This window comes from Electrona antarctica (assembly GCF_951216825.1).
Source record: "Electrona antarctica genome assembly, chromosome: 23".
Classification (NCBI taxonomy): Eukaryota; Metazoa; Chordata; class Actinopteri; order Myctophiformes; family Myctophidae; genus Electrona; species Electrona antarctica.
This window is the reverse complement of record NC_136804.1, coordinates 35,455,963-35,477,679: the sequence shown is the minus strand read 5'-3', so window position 1 is coordinate 35,477,679 and position 21,717 is coordinate 35,455,963. Positions and strand designations below refer to the sequence as shown.

The 21,717-nt window shown below is 44.7% G+C and overlaps 1 protein-coding gene across 1 annotated transcript in view; it reads left to right on the top strand.

Annotated features, from left to right (window-relative positions):
* The window catches only part of LOC306916765 (voltage-dependent calcium channel subunit alpha-2/delta-1-like), a 142,040-nt gene that overhangs the window by 52,145 nt on the left and 68,178 nt on the right, over positions 1-21,717 (top strand). The window contains exons 4-6 of the mRNA XM_079494779.1: positions 9,325-9,384; positions 11,998-12,033; positions 14,351-14,474. Of these exons, the coding sequence (XP_079350905.1) occupies positions 9,325-9,384; positions 11,998-12,033; positions 14,351-14,474 (220 nt within the window). The remainder of the gene's footprint in view (positions 1-9,324; positions 9,385-11,997; positions 12,034-14,350; positions 14,475-21,717) is intronic.

Sequence of the window (21,717 nt, the reverse complement as noted above, 5' to 3'; positions counted from 1 at the left end):
AGCCTGTTTTGTTTGTTTTTTGCTATTTTATCATGAACATTAGGGAACAATTATATGGTGTGATGTGGTCCTTTTTTAAGTATATAATCTTTCCCTGGTATGTAATCTTTTATTTTTTACTTTTGCTGCTTTTTTTGTTGTGTTTTTTTCCTGCCCCGACACTCAAGTACTATTGACGTTCCAAAATTGTCTGCGCTCGTGAGTCGAGATCGGTAGTTCTCAAAGTGCATGGGGTCCAGGGACTCTCAGGGTTCCTTGACGGGCTTCTAAATGGACCCTTGCAAGTGTGTAACAAGTGTATACAAATGGACTCGTCCATTTGGTTCCATTTGTATAATGATTTGGTTCCATGTGTAATGTGTATACTGACAGAGTAAAGAGGGGTCCTTGGTTCCATGTGTATACATTACTGACAGAGTAAAGAGGGGGTCCTTGAAATGTAAAAGGTTGAGAACCCCTGCTCTATGCCACGCTTCATAATGTTTAGCCGTCGGCGTTGTTGTTTTCGAACAAACTTCTGGGAATCACAGTTCTGATGGACAGACGCTGTAATGACCGCCGAATGAGCGTAGAAAATGTTTACGTAAACATGGTTTAAGGGCTAGCAGTGCCGAACATTGTCCGAGATCCAGACGTGCATTTATGTCCCATCAATGTCGTTGCTGTTCAGACAGTGTTGCATGGAGCAAACACAACGTGGTTTCTTTGCCTCGTCACCAAAGACAAAAATAGACCCTAGACTATAAATAAACGGACAAACTGAATTTCCCCCCAGGGATCTATATCTTATCTTTTGTTAGACTAAGGAAGTGTATTGACTGGGGGAAATACATTCGTTCAAATCGGGCTGTTAACCTTTTGACCTTTCAGTGTTTGTTTATAATTTGATAATGGTTCGGGGTTGACGGAATGTTTCCAGGATCAGTCACTCGGTTGCCATCGACGGGCTGCTGAACACAATACAGAATGAGTTAAGTTAATTGAATTGCCCCAATCAATACATCTGTTTTGGACCTATAGTTACATCACTTGGAATCTACTGTATATTTGTAATATTATTATAGATTTGAACATTGGCCGGTGTGTAGAAGATTAAATGTTTTATGTTCACGAGTTTCAACTGTGGCGGAAGTTGGGGCTGGGCAATTATGTACATCGATTTATTCTTGTCTTTTCCTGATTTTAACCATTTAAACCTTTATCAATTAGTCATTTTATTGAATGACTGTTCTCGTTGTTCTATGATTTGCCTTTATACCTACTTAATTAGTTATTATATAGGTATTATTGATGATTATTTATCGTGTGTGTGTGTGTGTGTGTGTGTGTGTGTGTGTGCGTGTGTGCATGTGTGTGTGTGTGTGTGTGTGTGTGTGTGTGTGTGCGTGTGTGCGTGCGTGCAGCCTACCTGTATATACACTGCATGTGTATATAATGTAAGACCACTTCTAGTCATCGCGTGCAGCAGAAAGAATATTGTCTAGATTGTTGATCATCATCATATAAATCGTATCATATAAATTCGGCGGCATTGCTAATACATGTGGACTCACAAACAGAAGCACAACATGCATAGCCAGGAATGTCATTTCAACTTTACCGCATCTCGCCCTGATTCGACTTATATGTATTCATGCTTGGAGGCACATATTTAAACGCAGGCACGCACAGTAGTGGAAACAAGTACTCGGATGTTGCAAGTGAAAGCCCTGTATTCAAAATGTGACTTAAGTAATTGTACAAAAGTACATAAAAAAACCATACGCGTGTGAAGTGAGGGCTGCCTGGTAATGTTTGTTAAATTAAAACCTGTTTAGGCCTGACGTTGGGGGAGGGGCTAGCGACGTATGTGGGCGGGGCGACGTAGGACTGAGGGCCGAAACCTCCAGGTTTCCCTGAGATGTAATAGAGTAAAATGTAAATACTCAAAAAAAGAAAACACAATGTAACTAGAAAAAGTGCCCTTCTGGGCACAGGTCTCCACCAGGAGGATAGGATGAGATGTTTGGCAAAATGTTTAGGATTAATATAAACATGTTTTTGAGGCATTTTGTTCCAAAAATGTGTTTTGCAAAACTCAACCTGTTGGTGGCGCTATAACAGGTCAATGTGAAAAGGGTGGTATATATTCCTCAGCCTAGTAAGAAAATGTGTGAAAGATTTCACGTAAATTGCATGCTGCGTTCATGATTTGAGGCTTTTGTTCAAAACGGGGAAATCTTGCAAACTCTGAAAGCTAATTATAGCCAATTAGGATGGAATATGAAATATGGGACAGATTCGACTTGAGCACATGACCATAGAGATAGTGTGTAACGATTTGTGAGATTTTTGGACAGAGGAGGAGTAATATTAAAAAATGTGGCAGATGCGGAAAATGCAGGTCAACGGTTTGTCCTTGGCCTCTAGGGAGCGTGCATGCAACGTTTCACGCAGATCGGTGCAGTTTTAGGTAAAAATGTGAAAAGCTGCCTCATGGTGGCGCTATAACAGGCCGTTCTGGAAAATGTGGGGCAGAGGTTCATCGTTGGCATCCAGGGAGTGTGTGTGCAAAGTTTGGCATCGACCGGGTTAACGGTGCCGGAGATTAGCTGGTAACGGACGGACGGAAGGACACACACACACACGGACGGACACACGGACGGACACACACACACACGGACGGAGTGCAAAACATACTCTCTCCCCATGCCTTCGGCCTGGTGGAGACAATAATAATGTGAAGTGAGCGGTAGCTTTAGGGGGGTTGTACTGTGTGTGTGTGTGTGTGTGTGTGTGTGTGTGTGTGTGTGTGTGTGTGTGTGTGTGTGTGTGTGTGTGTGTGTGTGTGTGTGTGTGTGTGTGTGTGTGTGTGTGTGTGTGTGTGTGTGTGTGTGTGTGTGTGTGTGTGTGTGTGTGTGTGTGTGTGTGTGTGTGTGTGTGTGCGCCCAGCGGAATTGCCCCACTCAAGTGGACATACGTGCATAGACGCATACATACTGTACAAACATTTGGACACACAGAGCTGTTCTTTGGAGACGGTGTGCCACGGCTCAAAAAAAGTACAGTACTTGAATAAATCTACATTTATGTTAGATAAACCTACTGCTGACTGGAGCATTCAAAACCCTGGCTCCTCCCCTGACATGAACACAGACTGATTCACAGCGGCATCGAACGTTTGACTCTCCGCTCGCCACAGCTTGTCTCCGCGACTCTGCATCAGCCTCTTCTACACTTCCACCTCTAATGAGACACAAATCGAGGGGGTTGGCATGGCAACCGTGTTTCAAAACACAAGTGTGTTGGCCCCCAGGCATGTGTGGAGGGACCGTGAACCTGCAAGAGATGGTCTTAAGACCATTAGAGGAGCACCAAAGGTTGCCGGTTCGATTCCCCGGACGGGCAGGAGAATCTGCCCGTCCGGGCAGATTGATTAGTGATTGATTATCACTCACCCAACACCGCTGAAGTGCCCTTGAGCAAGGCACTGAACCCCCAACTGCTCCAGTGGAGCTGCTTAGTGGCTAAATAGCAGCCCAGGTTGTGTGTGTTTCTGTGTGTATGGCGTTGCTTAAAATGAGCACTTAACTTGTGCTCAGCTACTTCCCTGGATAAATAAAGGAAGAAAAACAATCTGACTTTTCGAGGTGAAATGGTGCGTGCGTGCGTGCGTGCGTGCGTGCGTGCGTGCGTGTGTGCCTACACACTCACAAACACACATTATAATAACCTGCGTTCAGCTTGATGAATATTTGTGCTCTCAGACTACCACTTTCAGCTTGGCGTTCCATGCATGTCATTATAGGAAACGCATTTCAAAACTTCCAAATAATTCTAAAAGATTTATTTTTTTATAATTATATTCATTTTGTGAAATGCTGTGCTTAATCTTGACGTGACATTAACACTCAGGACGCCAAGCCGCGCCATAACCCGCCAGATGACGGGGTTAAGATTTTACCCCCTCAGATCGCCATACCCGCCTGCAGTAACATCACATGAACACTAGATGGCGATGAATGTGTTAACTGTCGATCGATTGCAAAAACCTTTTGATTAAATTCAATACAGAGAAACACGAGAAAACATATCTATTTGTACCGCAACACTTGGCGTACAATACACAATTCAATGGAAAGGCGTGGCTTCTTAACCCATTTTGGGCGGGAACCCCTTTTGGTGTCAGCATTATGTTATGCTTTAGCTATTGAAAAATAGCAGATCTACAAGCTCATAGCGCGCCACCGAGTGGCGCGCTATGAGCTTGTAGGTCTGCTATTTTTGAAAAATCAAAGAACAACTGACATAGAAACATAGCTTTTTCAGAAAACTGGATGTAGGCTACTGCCCCCTAGTGGCACAGAGGAGGATGGAGCGTAGTTTTTGATGTCACTGCACAGACAATTATGTGATGACTAAGTGGTATTATTTTCAGCCAATGAAGCTTAGTCATTATCTTTGGCATTTCCTGACACGTGCCATACTGTAGATACTGTACTTTGCCATCCTTCCTGCCAAAGAAAGAGATGTTCAGATACTCCCACAGTGAGCCCAAAGAGATGTTCAGATACTCCCACAGTGAGCCCAAAGAGATGTTCAGATACTCCCACAGTGAGCCCAAAGAGATGTTCAGATACTCCCACAGTGAGCCCAAGGGCAGATAGAACCTAAAGAGATGTTCAGATACTCCCACAGTGAGCCCAAAGAGATGTTCAGATACTCCCACAGTGAGCCCAAGGGCAGATACAACCTAATTACATTAGTGGCGCCAAACACAACATTACTTCCGCACGTTCCTCGTGTTTTTGGCGACACGAGGAACATTCTCGCGACTTTCGAGAGAATGTTTTTTTTTTTTTTTTGCAAAGCTCCACGCCAGCGAGCCATGCTTGTTCTCTCCCTTTGAGTGGCTAATTACATTAATGTGTGCTTGGTTTTATTGTGCAGAATTAGAATGTTCGCATTATAGCTACAAGCTAATCGCATCTCAGGAGTAGTCTTGTTTATCTCTATCCATGTCGACTGTTCAATGTCAGTGGCTTTAGTTTGATTTGAGACGCAATGAGATATCAATTGTGGTTCCCAAATCCAACTAAGTACATTTACTCACGTACTGTAAAGTACAATTTTGAGGTATGTGGAACAACATATTTTCAGATTGGGGTCGCCGGCCAATTACATATAGTTTTTGGGGTCCTTAACATGAAAAACTTTGAGAACCACTGACATATAAACATATGTTTTTCTGGGTTAACCACTTATACTTCGGCTATTTGAAAATTCAGCCCTATATGTACTATACTTCTACTGTATCTACAGTACAAGCTCACAACGTGTCGCGTTGCGACGCATTGTGAGCTCGTAGGCTAATTTCAAAATATTTTTGTATACATTTTGAAAACTTAAAATGGGACATTCTGCATATTGAGTATGGCAGCGGTTCGGCACCGGTGGCCGAACGGATTGCGGAGCGGTCTTGATACCGGAAGGTCGCCAGTTCGAATCAGCGGCCCGACACGTTAAAATTACCACCGCTGAAGTGCCCTTGAACAAGGCATTGAACCACTACGATGAAATGTTCTATGAGCAGGGCCTGGCTGGAAACAAGTTCTTGAGCTTAGCCCAGATACCCTGGGTAAATATAGTAATCATTTCATTTCATTTGTGATGCCAATATACGTTTGTACTTTTACTCGAGTACATTTTGAATACTGAGCTTTAACCCATTTTGGGCGGGAACCCTTTTTGGTGTTAGCATTATGTTATGCTTTAGCTATTGAAAAATAGCAGAGGTCTGCTATTTTTGAAAAATCGAAGAACGACTGACATAGAAACATAGCTTTTTCAGAAAACTGTCAGGATGTAGAAGACATTTCGTACAATCGAGCTCAGGCCTAAATGGGTTAAGTTTTAACACAGAGTATATGTCTACATTGTGGGCAGTGGTATTGCTACTTTTACTTTTGAGTACTTGCCCAAATCAAAGTCGGTAAATCTCTGGCAGCCAAACAGCCCTTAGACCTGAGAACCGATTCCTATGTTTCTGTATCAGTGGTGCTCAAACTATTACATGTCAAGGACCCCAAAAATATATATGTAATTGTCCGCCGACCCCCCATCTGAAAATATGTTGTTCCAGGGACCCCCCAGAAGAAAAGATATGAGTTCAAAATGTTTGCTGTGAAACTAAGAATATATATATATATTCAAAGATTTACACACATCTTCTTTACACATTTAAAAAAAAATAGCAGACCTACATGCTCGTAGCGCGGCACTCAGTGCCGTGCTATGAGCTTGTAGGTCTGCTTATGGTAGGGGAAATAGCCAATAATAGCTTTTGCACAAAATAACACCTGGACCTCTTTGGTGGGGACGTAACAACTACAAAGAAAGGTAAGAAAGCCTTTTAGTATGGAATTCTCCTTTAATGTGGTTAAACGGTAAACGTTCCTGGTCTTAGTGGTTTAGTCTCTCTCAGTTGCGGGATTCACAAACCGACCTTTGTTCCGTTTCTCTTGATTCTTCTCTTTCTGACTGTATTTAATTTTACGGCTAAATTGATTCAATAATTATCTTTTTTTCCCTCCTCTTCTCATTTTGTCAAATTGAACGTGCTCCGTTGTGTCACTTCTCTATCCTGCGTGACTCCAAACCCTTGGAGCCGCCACGGAGCCCCGGCTAGCGGGAAGAATTGGATTGTGATATTTCCCAGGGGAAATTAATAGTATAGTAGAGTTTCTGGACCAGGTAGAGATTAAAAGCTGGGCCCCCCCCCCATTATAAACCCATTAACCCGTTCTGAACGGGAACCCGCTTTGGTGTTTTAATCATTGTTATACTTTAGCTATTGAAAAATAGCAGATCTACAAGCTCATAGCGCGGCACCGAGTGCCGCGCTACGAGCTTGTAGGTCTGCTATTTTTTGAAAAATCGTGGAAATGTAGTGCAAAGCTTTGAATATATATATTCTTTCAGAGCGAACGGTTTTAACTCAAATCTTTGCTTCTGGTGGGGTCCCTGAAACAAACATATTTTCAGATGGTGGTCGGTGGCCAATTACATATAATTTCTGGGGTCCTTGACATGAAATATTGAGCACCACTGATACAGAAACATAGGGTATTTCAGGATGTAGAAGACATTTTTAGAATCTGATCTCAGGTCAAAATGGGTTAACCTAGTCATTAGGATCTGGGGCGAAGATGAAGAGCGTGGCCATGCTAATTTTAGTATCCGTACGCCAGGGGGGTTCCCAAACCTCCCCGTTCCAAGGACCCCAAAATAGCTTAATATCTTCTCGCTGCGCTGCGTGGCTTTAAATAAATAAATAATTAAATATAACGTTAACCTTACCAATCTGTATGTATGAGAGTATGTTAATAGAATAGAACTAGCACACCATTTGTAGGCTAATCTTCCATTGAGATATTTTGACCCTGGTTCCAGGTTAGCTCTGGTCCATAGCCTTCTACTGCTTCTACGATTCTGCCCTGCGGTATAAGGCTATGGGACTTTCGGTTTTAAATCTCAAATCGAAATCAGACCAGCCTCTCCTCTTTAGCGTATTTTAAAAGAACGTTTTTGCTACTCACCAAAACAAAGGCGGGTTGTGTCATTAGAAAGCCTACTTTCCTTAGTGGAAGCACTCTGAGCCCCCCACCACACGTATAAACGGTACTTTTTGGCCAGAAAGGGATTTTTTTTCACCGGATGAAAAATATTCTCTATGAGGCAGTTCTCTGGGCAATATAAAGAGGGTGCATTGGAGTATTTTTTCCCCCGGTGGAAACAAAATCCCTTTTGGCCAAAAAGTACCGTGTGGTGGGAGGCTCAGAGTGCATCCACTAAGGAAAGTAGGCTTTCTAATGACACAACCCGTCTTTGTTTTGGTGAGTAGGTCAAACTGAAAGTCCCATAGCCTTATACTGCAGGGCAGAATCGTAGAAGCAGTAGAAGGCTATGGACCAGAGCTAGTTCCAGGTAAGAACACCTACTGGTCGACGATGTTAGCACAATTTTGGCCTTGGACATGTATACACATCTTTTATATCAAAACCACGGGGTGCCTTGGACGTGTATGTCTTTTGGTTGGCCTCTCCTGCAATGTACTCCTTGTTGATTTGCGCATGCGCACTGCCGTTCACTTCCTTGTTTGCGGCAAGGTTAATTAAACAAGGTTAGGAGGCGAAGACCGTACGGTGGACTCCATGTTGCTCCCTGGAAGGAAAGAAACATGCGCAATTGAGACCAGGAAGTTGTACATGCCAATTTGTGCATGTACAACTTCCTTGGTCTGAATTGCGCATGTTTCTTTCCTTCCATGGAGCAACATGGCGTCGCCCGTATGGTTTTCGCGTCTCGTCCTCTTTAGACAGTCCTTGGTCTCAATTGCGCATGTTTCTTTCCTTCCAGGTAGCAACATGGAGTCCACCGTACGGTCTTCGCCTCCTAACCTTGTTTAATTAACCTTGGTTTGCGGCTCGAAAAGAATGTCTCGTATCTCCTAATCTAGGGAGCTCTCCATGGTTTTGACCAGATGGGCAATGTTCTGTCTTCATTTCTGACTTCAGCATGCCTCTCGTTTGGAATATTAATGGTTCTAGAGAGACTTTAGCGTGAACAGCGCGAGGTTAAGAACGGAAGATTATGCCTCCCGTTTTTGGGGGACGGGGACGGACGGACGGAAGGCGGGGCTTTTCAGAGTAAAATCTGCCATATCTCCTGGCACTCTAGCGCCATTATTTTGAAAACATCTGGCGCATTCTAAGTGTTAACAAAGTTATTTCCACCACTCCTGAATGCAGTGAATGGTACTGGGAGTCTGGTGCAACGCACAGGTCCTGGGCCTGGTGAGAGCAGGAGTGGACCTGGTGAGACGTGGGAGGGGCCCGGTCAGGAGTCAACCCACAGAGCCTAGTCCTTCCACATGCCAGATTTTGGTTCTCCTCCCAGTACCGGCAGAGTAGTTCCGGAGCAACGGATTGTGTGGCCTTGCTCATTCCCTAATGGACTGATCGAGGTTAGCTACTGGGACGTAAGTGAGTGAGGGGTTGGAAATGAGCGATGTTGGAAGACACGAAACCCTGTTGACCTCAGGAGACATCACTGAAGATACGTCCCAGGTGCATCCATGCGATGTATTTTTTAGTTTTGAAGCAGACTGCTGCGTACCAGACGTGCCGCCCTCTTTGTTGTAGTTTGGACATCCGTCCACCGACAGAGGGAGACATAAAAGCTAGCTTTTGATATGGAACGGGAATTTGCTTTGATCTTTTGTGAACGGTTGTTTTGATGTATATTTTTTTAAATATATTTATCTCCTCTTCTCTCCTCTCTCAGAGGCTGGCGGTGGAGGCAGAGAAGTTCCAGATGGAGCACCAGTGGAGAGATGACTTTGAGGTGAGTGGCATCATGAGTCCTCATTAACATTAGCCACATCTCACACATGTTCAAGTGGAGAAGAGAAAGGGGGGGGTCTGTTATTCACGACCTACTATGATTGCCATAATTGGATGAGCAAATCTCATTACAATGACAATAGCGGCATAATGACTCAAGTCGAGATTGAATTTCATAATTTTACATAATGCGGAGAAACAAACCAGACACATTTATGAATGATTCACATCCTGCCACACGCATTGCATATTTTTGTATTTATTTTCCATTAATAACGGTATTAAGTTTAACCCTTAACCCATTTTGGGCGGGAACCCCTTTTGGTGATAGCATTATGTTATGCTTTAGCTATTGAAAAATGGCAGATCTACAAGCTCATAGCGCGCCACCCGAGTGGCGCGCTATGAGCTTGTAGATCTGCTATTTTTTTTAAATCGTGAAAATGTGCCTCGAAGTTTCAGTTTTTAACTAAAATCTTTGCTTCTGGTGGGTCCCTGGAACATCATATTTTCAGATGGGGGTCGGCGGCCAATTACAGATAATTTTTGGGGGTCTTTGACACGAAATATTGAGCACCACTGATACAGAAACATGAGGTTTTTCAGAAAAAATGACATTTTAAAAAGTCATTTTTTAAATTTCGACGTCAGGCCTAAATGGGTTAAGACGTGAGGCCAATTCTACAAATGGCTTCTAAATCAGTAGTTCTTAAACTTTCAAGATTAAAAAAAAAATCCAAAATAGTATGAGCTATTTTGAATAGCCAACGCTAAAAATCTAAATTGACATGAATGCTTTCCCGGTTTGAAGGGCCTATGAACACAGTACGCGCTGCAAATGTAATGAACACAATCTTATTTTACTCTACTTGGTTAGCAGGCTCAATGATTGTAATGCCACTCTCGGCAATGCCACGCTCCTCTATGGAATTGTAATACACTGGCCTAGCATTGCATTGTTCTTGTCATAATGAATGCAAATTGCTATTGTCTTGCCCTCGCTTTGTAATAAATAAAGACTTACTCTATTTGGCAGCCGTTTAATAAATGACAGATGATATCTGTGTGTTCTATTGTGTGGTTAGAAAATTCCAGAGGAAATCAGCCTCACCTTTTTAACCCATTTTGACCTGAGATCAGATTCTAAAAATGTCTTCTACATCCTGACAGTTTTCTGAAAAAGCTATGTTTCTTCGTTCTTCTCCGATTTTTCAAAAATAGCAGACCTATAAGCTCGTAGCGCGCCACTCGGTGGTGCGCTATGAGCTTGTAGATCTGCTATTTTTCAATAGCTAAAGCATAACATAATTTAGTGGCAGCGGTGGCCGAACGGTTTGCGGAGCGGTCTTGATACCGGAAGGTCGCCAGTTCGTATCCCCGGACCGGCACGTTAAAATTACCACCGCTGAAGTGCCCTTGAGCAAGGCATTGAACCACTACCATGAAATGTTCTATGAGCAGAGCCTGGCTGTAAACAAGTATCTGATGCTTAGTCCAGTTACCCTGGGTAAATATAGTAACTTTGCTTTAACTTTGCTAACACCAAAAGGGGTTCCCGCCCAAAATGGGTTAATCTATTAGCTAGAAAGTATTCACTGTAGTTAGGCAACTTTTTACTTTTTAATATGATTATTCTCCATTAAAAGTTTGATTATAATTAATTAGCTGCATGCTTTGATGACTCAGTCAGGACTGTGGGAGGTTATGATGAGCATTGTTGCTACGACGATTAAATGCATTTATCTGCCGCATGAGTGGGTGCAGGTCTGAGCTATATGTATGTTTGATTGGCTTCAGTTGATTGGTTCACAAAGTTAATTACTTTACTGCTATATTGCAACAAAATATCATTTTAAGATTTTAAGAGAGTAGTTTGGATTGGTTCAACAGTAGGGTGTCAATGTCATTAACCCATTTAGACCTGACATCGAAATTTAAAAAATGCCTTCTAAATCTTGTTTTCTGAAATACCTCATGTTTCTACGTCAGTGGTGCTCAATATTTCATGTCAAGGACCCCCAGAATTATATGTATTTGGCTGCAGACCCCCATGTGAAAATATGTTGTTCCAGGGACGCCCCCCGGAAGCAACGATTTGAGTGAAAACGCTCTGAAAGAATATATATTCAAAGATTTGTGCCACATTTTCACGATTTTTCAAAAATAGCAGACCTACAAAGTATAACATAATGCTTTAAAACACCAAAAGGGGTTCCCGCCCAAAATGGGTTAAAGGACAACTTGTGTGTTGTTGTTTTTTTACAACAAGGGTTAATATATTAGTTTAGGTTAATATATTAGTTTGTAACGAGGTCTAGTTGGGATGTGCGTACAAAGTTTCATGGCAATCAAAAGTTGCGTTTTATGATCTGAGGCATTTTGTGCAAAACGGGGCCACTCCTGCAAACTTTGGAAGCCAACCAGGATGGAATTGGACGGACAGATGTCTCAATCACATGACCATGTGAAAACCGTTGAGTTTAAGGCACATATTCCAAATGGCTGGCTAACTTTGTGTGAATTACTGCACACTTCTGTCTACTGTATATCTATTTGAATGTGGAGATGAGTTGAGCCTTTTGTTTACCTCTTTCCATCTCTCCCTTCCTTGCAGGATGACGACTTGGCTTATTACAACGCCAAAGATGGGGTGAGTGAGTATGTCGGGTTGTGTCATTCATTGCACATTAATGGACGCAGCAGCCATTTTGATATGCAATAGTTGGTTGAACCCCGGTTATACATTACAGATGATACTAGTTAAGGTTGTGTTCTATTCAGGTCAAATAGAGTCAAGGTGCTGCTATTGTGTACTACTATTTCATGTCTATATCGACGCTGTCTATTTGTGATCGCATCTGGACTCTCTTTTTTCCAGAGTATTTCGCTCGTGGACCGTCCGTAATGTCTATCCCTAACCGTAACCTAAAAGTAACCTCAACCTCAGTGAAACAATGCCTAAACGTAACCTAAAAACCACGCCCATCCGAGCTGAAACCCTCCAGAAAGAGGGAGCCTCATTTGTGATCCACAAGTTAGACACAATCCCAGTCACACGCCCCGCACACAACACTGCTTTTATTAGAACCATGGCAATAATGCCAATGCTATAATGCGAGGGCCGTGTGATGCGACTTCAAATCCCATATCACGATTATTGCGAATTTTAGCCTCAATTTGCGATTATGAACCGTTTAAAAAATAATAGAAAATAGCGATCTACCAGCTCACACCACGTCACATCGCAACACATTGTGATTTAGTTGATTACAATAAATCTATTCACATTTGTATCGATTCACAATAAAGAAATATCCCAGAAAAGAAAAATAATAATAATTCGATTAACCTGCAAGCCCCAATTCTCTCCCTCTGACAAATTATGCAAACCACGCCCAGTCATCTGCGTTGGCTATGATGTCCCATTGTCCTCGCTATGGTTGGGTGGAAGTGACATGCACCTGCCAGTCTGTTTACACCATAGAGTATATAAAAGGATAGAGACTGATCTGGCGCGAAGCTCCCCCCCCCCGCTATTCATGTCAGTGGAAGTTGCTCAGTGGCGTTTTGAAGCACCCGGAAGAGCCTTCTACTTCCGCCTTTTTTTTATTTGGGCACCAAAATTTGGTGCCCAAAATGCGGAAGTGCAAACGAGCGCTCAATGTTAAAGCCCAGCTGCACGGGGTTTCCTCGTATACTTCCACGGGTCCGCCTGCAGTCCCTCCTCTTACCGCTAGGGCCCAGTGCCTCAACGTTGGAAAGCCTCACTGGCCCCTTGGTTTACAGACTTTATGCCTAAACATGCACATACTGTAACTTTCAAGTACCATGTCCAATTTTGTAAAGGCTGATAAACGTATTGCAACCATCACAGCTTGCCAACTCAGACGACGCGCTTATCAGCATGCCAGCCTTGTTGTCAGGTTATGTAATAAACACAGCGACTGGGCTGTGGTTTGCATAATTTGTGGGCAGGGATAGCAGACAGTGACGCACACGTGCTGCTTGAGAACCTTAAAAAGTCACTACGCACGGCAGCACTCATTGTGTTTGCGGTCGTGTGAGTGTGTGTGTGTGTGTGTGTGTGTGTGTGAGTGCGCAAGCACACTCGCACACTTGACTGCATGGTACTAGCTATCATCACTATCGGTACTCCTTGCATGTGTGCAGGGGACTATTTTTATACCAAGTTAACACGCATGCAGAGAATCAGTTGAGGCAGATGTGTGAGGTTCCCACACCTCCGTCTGGCCTGAGAAGTCAACCGTCTGCTTCTATAAACAGCAGATCAGCATCTACAGTAAATTGCTCTCCGCTGTCCTGCTGGGTTAGAGGGTGCATAGTGTAGGTACCGTAGGTAGGTGGGTAGGTAGCAGTAATAATAATAATAATAAAACTTTATTTGTATAGCACCTTTCATGACATGAAATGCAGCTCAAAGTGCTTTACACAAAAAAAGAAAAGAAAGGCAGGGCATAAACAATACAGTGAGGACATGAATAAGTGGGGCTGTCCTGCTGGGTTAGAGGGTGCATAATGTAGGTAGGCTACTGTAGGTGGGTAGGTAGCAGTGGCGTACACAGACATTTAGAGGGGCAGGTGCTCAAGTGAAAAAAGGGCACCTTGTGCAGCGCAGGGAACGTACCGGCCGGTTGCCTTAATAGTGTAAGATTTATAGATTTTGGGGCCTAAATAATACATTAGAAGCTTTTTTATCAAGAATTGATCAATGTCACCATGGTCCACATACTGTACAGTGTACACCACAAAAAAAAGTTTTTCTTTTTTACATTGCAAAAAGGGCAGGGGGTGCTCTAGCACCCCCTAGTGTATCTGTGCACGCCATTGGTAGGTAGATATGTGGGTGGGTAGGTGGGTATGTGGGTATGTAGGTGGATAGATGGATGGATAGATGGATAAATCGTTCTAATAGTGTGTCACTGGTCTGTGTATGTTTCTCCGTACAGCTCAACCAGACAGACAGGACGAAGAATCGATACGTCCCAGAATTCCACGACGACCCAAACTTCAAAAGACTGGTGTCCTACAACACCACCGGTGTGCACATCCCCACTGACATCTATGAAGGCTGTAAGTACTCTCTATCTCTCTCTCTCTCTCTCAGTACACGCACGCATGCACAGTGTCTCTCTCTCTCTCTCTCTCTCTCTCTCTCTCTCTCTCTCTCTCTCTCTCTCTATGTCCAGTATGTTTAACTTTAGCCTGCCAGTGCTGTCCAACAATGTGCACCAGCCTATATATAGCGCACACGCACGCACACACCCGCGCGCACACACACACACACACACACACCCGCACACACACACACACACCCTAGTGGCCCCAGTTGTGTACCCCAGTGGTCACCTCACTGTTTCGTTGTGTAACCATTTCTTAGTCATATATACATATATACTTAGTTGACCTACAAGTAGCCCGGAAATAGCCGATCTACAAATGGCAGCGTCAGGTGCTATTTTTGGAGCGGTGCCTAACCACTCCAACAGCTCTGTCTGTCTGTCTGTCTGTCTGTCTGTCTGTCTGTCTGTCTCTCCCCGTGTATGTATGTATGTCCGTTTCAGCACGGACAGCTGCAGTAGCACTATGTGACCTGGGGTGGCACTGTTGGGCGGCGCGCGCACACACACACACACATTGCCCTAGGCAGAAGTACTACAGTATGGTACAGCACGGTACAGTAATAATAGTACATTACGTATAGTACAGTACCAGTACGGTACAGTACTAATACAGTACTGTACAGTTTGTAGTACAGCACAGCACAGTATGAGTAGTACGTTGTACTACAGTACAGTCTGTATAGTCGCACCGTTCAGTTCACACAGGTGTGATTTTTGCTGAATGTTTTGCCCCCAGAACAGGGAAGCACTAGTTCATGTGGTTAAGCACCCTTAAGTAGTCTTGGGAAGCAACAGTTCCCGTGCCACGTGGCCCAGATAGGTCAGCGAGCATATCTCCTCTTTCCGTAACGCGAGTGACACACTGACTCAACCCCTCACTTTGAGTCTCTGAGCTCCAAGCAGTCATGGAGACAAACCAAATATCCATGAATTCAAGTCTCCATAGGGCGAGGAGAATCAATAGGATATATTTTTTTTGGGGGGGGGGGGGGGGGGACTCTGCCCTATTCAGTTTGGTCCCCTACAGGTCAGGAAGGAGCATGGCAGTGGTCTGGAATAACCCTGGGTCAGCTGAGTGGGATAATTATATCACACTGTAATGTGATATATATATATATCACACTGTCAGAGAGAGAGAGAGCATATAACCGAGTCTCGTGTTCTTTAAGGGTGCTTAACTTATGTATATGGCTATATGTTATGGTTGAGGTTAGGATATATGGGATAATATGCAATCTCACCAAAGGATTGCCAAGCTGATATTTGTACATGTGTCCGTGTCAGATTTCATGCTTTGTGTGTGCGTGTGCGTGTGCGTGTGCGTGTGCGTGTGTGCGTGTGCGTGCGTGCGTGCGTGCGTGCGTGCGTGCGTGCGTGCGTGTGTGCGCCTTATTAAGGGGCCTGTGGATTGATGAAGGGGGACAATATGAGTGTCAGGAGTCACAGGGCCCAGACCGACTGATCTGATCCGATTTGTCTGTTTGCGTTAACACTGTGTGGCACCTGTCATCCCCAAACACCCCTACACACTTGACATGCTGAGATACACTGCGTGCGTGGCGTGCGTGCGTGCGTGCGTGCGTGCGTGCGTGCGTGCGCGCGTGCGTGCTCGCATGCAGTCTTTGTGCCAAAGTCACAGGCCCGTTGGTAAAAAAGCATAGCGTACAAGTAGATTTTTTTCTCTTGCACTCACGCTGTGCTCGATATTATGTCTCCGTTCATTTGGGACGCTGACTGTCGGGTTGCGAGGTACAAATAGCTCCATCTCTCTCTCTCTCTCTCTCTCTCTCTTTGTCACTCTCTCCATCTTTCTCTCTCTTGTCTGTGGACATCTTTTCCAGTCCGTCATGCTGTCTGTGCCCTTGTGACGAGCTGGACGTCATCCCAGAACGCTGTAATCAGCTTGATTGTGTTCGTCCCCGCACACCCTCCCGACCGTGAAACTTTCTCTTTTAAAGATTAAAATAAAATCATCCCATTTCATCCATGCTGTAGTATTTGTTGTCTGAGGAAAATGCAATTATAGTGTGTAATTTGTGTAACACAGCATTAGTGTGATTATGGGAAATGTATGATATTATGTGGGACATCATGTAAAAGAATCCCAACTAACCAATCAGACAGTATTAATTGTGTCATTTAATTGGCAATCATCATGATTGTTCTCACATAAGCTGTTTTGTGAGTAAATGTTCCTGCCGGGCAACAGATAACAGACAACCAGGGTGGAGATAACTAGGACAAAATGGAATGCGTATGTGTGTTGGTATCCATATCTCATCGCCTTCTGGCTGATTTTCACACATGCTCATTAACCCATTTTGGACTGAAGTCGATTAAAAAAACAATTTTCTGAAAAACCTATGTTTCTATGTCAGTGGTGCTCAACCTTTTTCATGTCAAGGACCCCCAGAATTATCTCTATTGGGCCACGGACCCCCATCTCAAAATATGTAGTTCCAGGGACCCCCCAGAAGCAAATATTTTAGTTAAAAATGTTCGCTCTGAAATATATATTCAATGATTTGCGCCACATTTTAACGACTTTTCAAAAATAGCAGACCTCATAGCTCATAGCTCATAGCGCGCCACCGAGTGGCACGCTATGAGCTTGTAGATCTGGTATTTTTCAATAGCTAAATTATAACATAATGTTTAAAACACCAAAAGGGGTTCCCGCCCAAAATGGGTTAAAACGTGTGTGTGTTCTTTGCACCCAGTCAACTACTGTAAGTGTACGCTGCGGTACTGCACTGTACATGTTCCACAGATGCAAACGTAGCCTGGTGAATAAACAGAGACATATACGTGCATTAACCACATACTATGTTGGCCATGTCATTGTAGGTGAATAAGCTGTGAGCTTGTAGATCAGCGATTTTCCATTTGAGTCAAGGATCAACTTTACTGTCACAAACAAGTGGATGAAATAGTTTTTCTTTTTGCATACAATGTTTGATTTTGCATACGACAACAGTACAGGACTTACAGTAAGTGGTTACATTAGAACTCTTCCTTCCTTAGTTCCTGTCACCAAAGACAAACGATAGGAAACCAAGACAGGCCATCTGGCTTTACTTCCTGTATCTGTGTGACGTGTCATGTGGGTGCCTGTCCATTTAGGAGACCAGAAGCACATGACATTCAATTCAATTCAATTCAATTCAACAGGCTTTATTGGCATGACATTTTACAAGTGTTGCCAAAGCACAATCACAGATATGACAAACAACAACATAACAACATAATATCAATGACATGAAAAAATAAATACAAATAAAATAAAATAAAGCAGGTGGTGCAGAAAATAAAACATGGCATACTGTATGTGTGTCCTACTGGTTGTCCCTTTTCTTGTGACAGGAATTGACATAATTTGCAGCCAAAACTGCACATTCTTTCTGTTCCCCCAGAATGAGTGGTAATTTTTCCCTTTCTGTCATACTTTGGAATTATGGGAAATTTGTTTCAAATTTTGGGAAGAACTCCTCTCTAATATTTGTGTAGTTTTTACATTGTGTTAAGAAGTGTAACTCTGTCTCTATAGCTCCGTCATCACAGTGACATTCACTCACAGATACTATTTGCTTGAGCAATATAGAGCAGAAGTCTGATGAAATGTACGCATCCTACCTGGGTCATCCTACCTGGGTCATGTTTTTCTTTCTGAATTCCCATAGATGTGTTTAATATCACGTCATAGAACTGTGGTTTCACTCGTATGCCAGAATTTCTTACCAATAAGCGTGGGATGGTGAATCTTGGTAAATTAAGGACCTTTTCATTCACCCATTTTCCCCTTCTCTCTCTGTGTGTGCGTGCGCACACGTGCAATATCATTGAGCGAATGGCCCTCCTTGATATGATGATTGCAGGTTTTCATTCCTTCAGTGTTCTAACCTCTATTTATCTCTTCACTCTCTCCCTCTCCCTCTCTCTCTCTCTCTCTCTCTCTCTCTCTCTCTCTCTCTCTCTCTCTCTCTCTCTCTCTCTCTCTCTCTCTCTCTCTCTCTCTCTCTCTGGTTGTCATTGTCAACCACATCCAGTCCACAAATAGGTTTAGGTTATTTATTTTATTGGATCATTTTTGTCGTTGGTGTCGTATACTTCAAAGTCAAAACCAGAGGGACGCGTGCCGTGGCGTGTGCGTGTCTCATAGGAGGGCTGTGGGCAGTTCAGAAACCGTCCTCCAGTGACATCATCGATGGGGAATACAAGCTAATAGAAACTGCAGGCTTTCTAGTCCTGAAAAGTTGCAATGCAAAAATGGAAGCCATCGTTCTCACGATAATGAAAATCTAAACATCTTTTGTAAAATAATCGTGTTTAAAAAAATAAATCTGCCTAATGATGATGTCACTGGAGGATGGTTTCTAAACTGCCCACAGCCCTCCTATGAGACAGACTGAGTAGAAAAAAATTGTGCCATTTTATCATGATTATTAGTGAGGACCTATTATATGAAGATAGGTTGAAAAGTTGTGAAGTGGTCCTTTAATGTTGAAAAGTGACGCTAAAATGGTTCTCAGTCTGTTGAGCCGTGACAAAAGGGCGGGGGGGGGGGGGGGGGGGGTCAGTGGTGTAAAGTAACTAAGTACCTTTACTTAAGTACAATTTGGAGGTATTTGTACTTTACTTATTCGGGGAGTATTTCCAATTCCCAATACTTCTACTCCACTACCTCTCAGATCCAAATATTGTACTTTTACTCAACTACATCTGTTTGAAAACTTTAGTTACTAGTTACTTTGTAGATTTTGACTATTATTACACAACATACCTTACCCTCTTCGGCCCTATATATACATTTCGGCCATTTGAAAATAGCCGACCTGCAAAAGCTCACAATGTGTTGCGATGCGACACATTGTGAGCTTGTAGATCGGCTATTTTCAAAAGGTTTTAATACATTTTGAAAACTTGAAATGAGACATTCTGCACAATGAGTACTTTTACTTTGGTAAGTGGAGTAAAAGTGCAATATTTGGATCCGAGATGTAGTGGAGTAGAAGTAAAAGTATTGGAAATACTCAAGTAAAGTCCAAATTGTACTTAAGTGCAGTACTTAAGTAAATTCTTTCCACCAGTGCTAAACTATCAAGCTGAATGGTTTAGCCCATTTTAGGCGGGAACCCCTTTTGGTGTTAGCATTATGTTACGCTTTAGCTATTGAAAAATAGCAGATCTACAAGCTCATAGAAGCGCCACCGAGTGGCGCGCTATGAGCTTGTAGATCTGCTATTTTTGAAAAATCGATGAACGACTGACATAGAAACATAGCTTTTTCAGAAAACTGTCAGGATGTAGAAGACATTTTTAGAATCTGATCTCAGGTCAGAATGGGCTAGAGATGATGAGACAAGACCTTTATTGAGCCTGTGGGGGGACTTCAGGCGCCAAAGGCAGTACAGCAGTTAAGGTTGCAGGCGATTTATTTCACAGTTCTGCTGTTCTCCTCCTCACTCTGCTCCCCTGAGTCTCCTCCGCTCTGTTCTCCTCCTCACTCTGCTCCCCTGAGTCCCCTCCGCTCTGTTCTCCTCCTCACTCTGCTCCCCTGAGTCCCCTCCGCTCTGTTCTCCTCCTCACTCTGCTCCCCTGAGTCTCCTCCGCTCTGTTCTCCTCCTCACTCTGCTCCCCTGTGTCCCCTCCGCTCTGTTCTCCTCCTCACTCTGCTCCCCTGAGTCCCCTCCGCTCTGTTCTCCTCCTCACTCTGCTCCCCTGAGTCCCCTCCGCTCTGTTCTCCTCCTCACTCTGCTCCCCTGAGTCTCCTCCGCTCTGTTCTCCTCCTCACTCTGCTCCCCTGAGTCCCCTCCGCTCTGTTCTCCTCCTCACTCTGCTCCCCTGAGTCTCCTCCGCTCTGTTCTCCTCCTCACTCTGCTCCCCTGAGTCCCCTCCGCTCTGTTCTCCTCCTCACTCTGCTCCCCTGAGTCCCCTCCGCTCTGTTCTCCTCCTCACTCTGCTCCCCTGAGTCCCCTCCACTCTGTTCTCCTCCTCACTCTGCTCCCCTGAGTCTCCTCCACTCTGTTCTCCTCCTCACTCTGCTCCCCTGAGTCCCCTCCGCTCTGTTCTCCTCCTCACTCTGCTCCCCTGAGTCCCCTCCGCTCTGTTCTCCTCCTCACTCTGCTCCCCTGAGTCCCCTCCGCTCTGTTCTCCTCCTCACTCTGCTCCCCTGAGTCCCCTCCGCTCTGTTCTCCTCCTCACTCTGCTCCCCTGAGTCCCCTCCGCTCTGTTCTCCTCCTCACTCTGCTCCCCTGAGTCCCCTCCGCTCTGTTCTCCTCCTCACTCTGCTCCCCTGAGTCTCCTCCGCTCTGTTCTCCTCCTCACTCTGCTCCCCTGAGTCCCCTCCACTCTGTTCTCCTCCTCACTCTGCTCCCCTGAGTCTCCTCCACTCTGTTCTCCTCCTCACTCTGCTCCCCTGAGTCCCCTCCGCTCTGTTCTCCTCCTCACTCTGCTCCCCTGAGTCCCCTCCGCTCTGTTCTCCTCCTCACTCTGCTCCCCTGAGTCCCCTCCGCTCTGTTCTCCTCCTCACTCTGCTCCCCTGAGTCCCCTCCGCTCTGTTCTCCTCCTCACTCTGCTCCCCTGAGTCCCCTCCGCTCTGTTCTCCTCCTCACTCTGCTCCCCTGAGTCCCCTCCGCTCTGTTCTCCTCCTCACTCTGCTCCCCTGAGTCCCCTCCGCTCTGTTCTCCTCCTCACTCTGCTCCCCTGAGTCCCCTCCGCTCTGTTCTCCTCCTCACTCTGCTCCCCTGAGTCCCCTCCTCTCTGTTCTCCTCCTCACTCTGCTCCCCTGAGTCCCCTCCGCTCTGTTCTCCTCCTCACTCTGCTCCCCTGAGTCCCCTCTGCTCTGTTCTCCTCCTCACTCTGCTCCCCTGAGTCCCCTCTGCTCTGTTCTCCTCCTCCCTCTGCTCCCCTGAGTCCCCTCCCCTCTGTTCTCCTCCTCACTCTGCTCCCCTGAGTCCCCTCCGCTCTGTTCTCCTCCTCACTCTGCTCCCCTGAGTCCCCTCCGCTCTGTTCTCCTCCTCACTCTGCTCCCCTGAGTCCCCTCCGCTCTGTTCTCCTCCTCACTCTGCTCCCCTGAGTCCCCTCCGCTCTGTTCTCCTCCTCACTCTGCTCCCCTGAGTCCCCTCCTCTCTGTTCTCCTCCTCACTCTGCTCCCCTGAGTCCCCTCTGCTCTGTTCTCCTCCTCACTCTGCTCC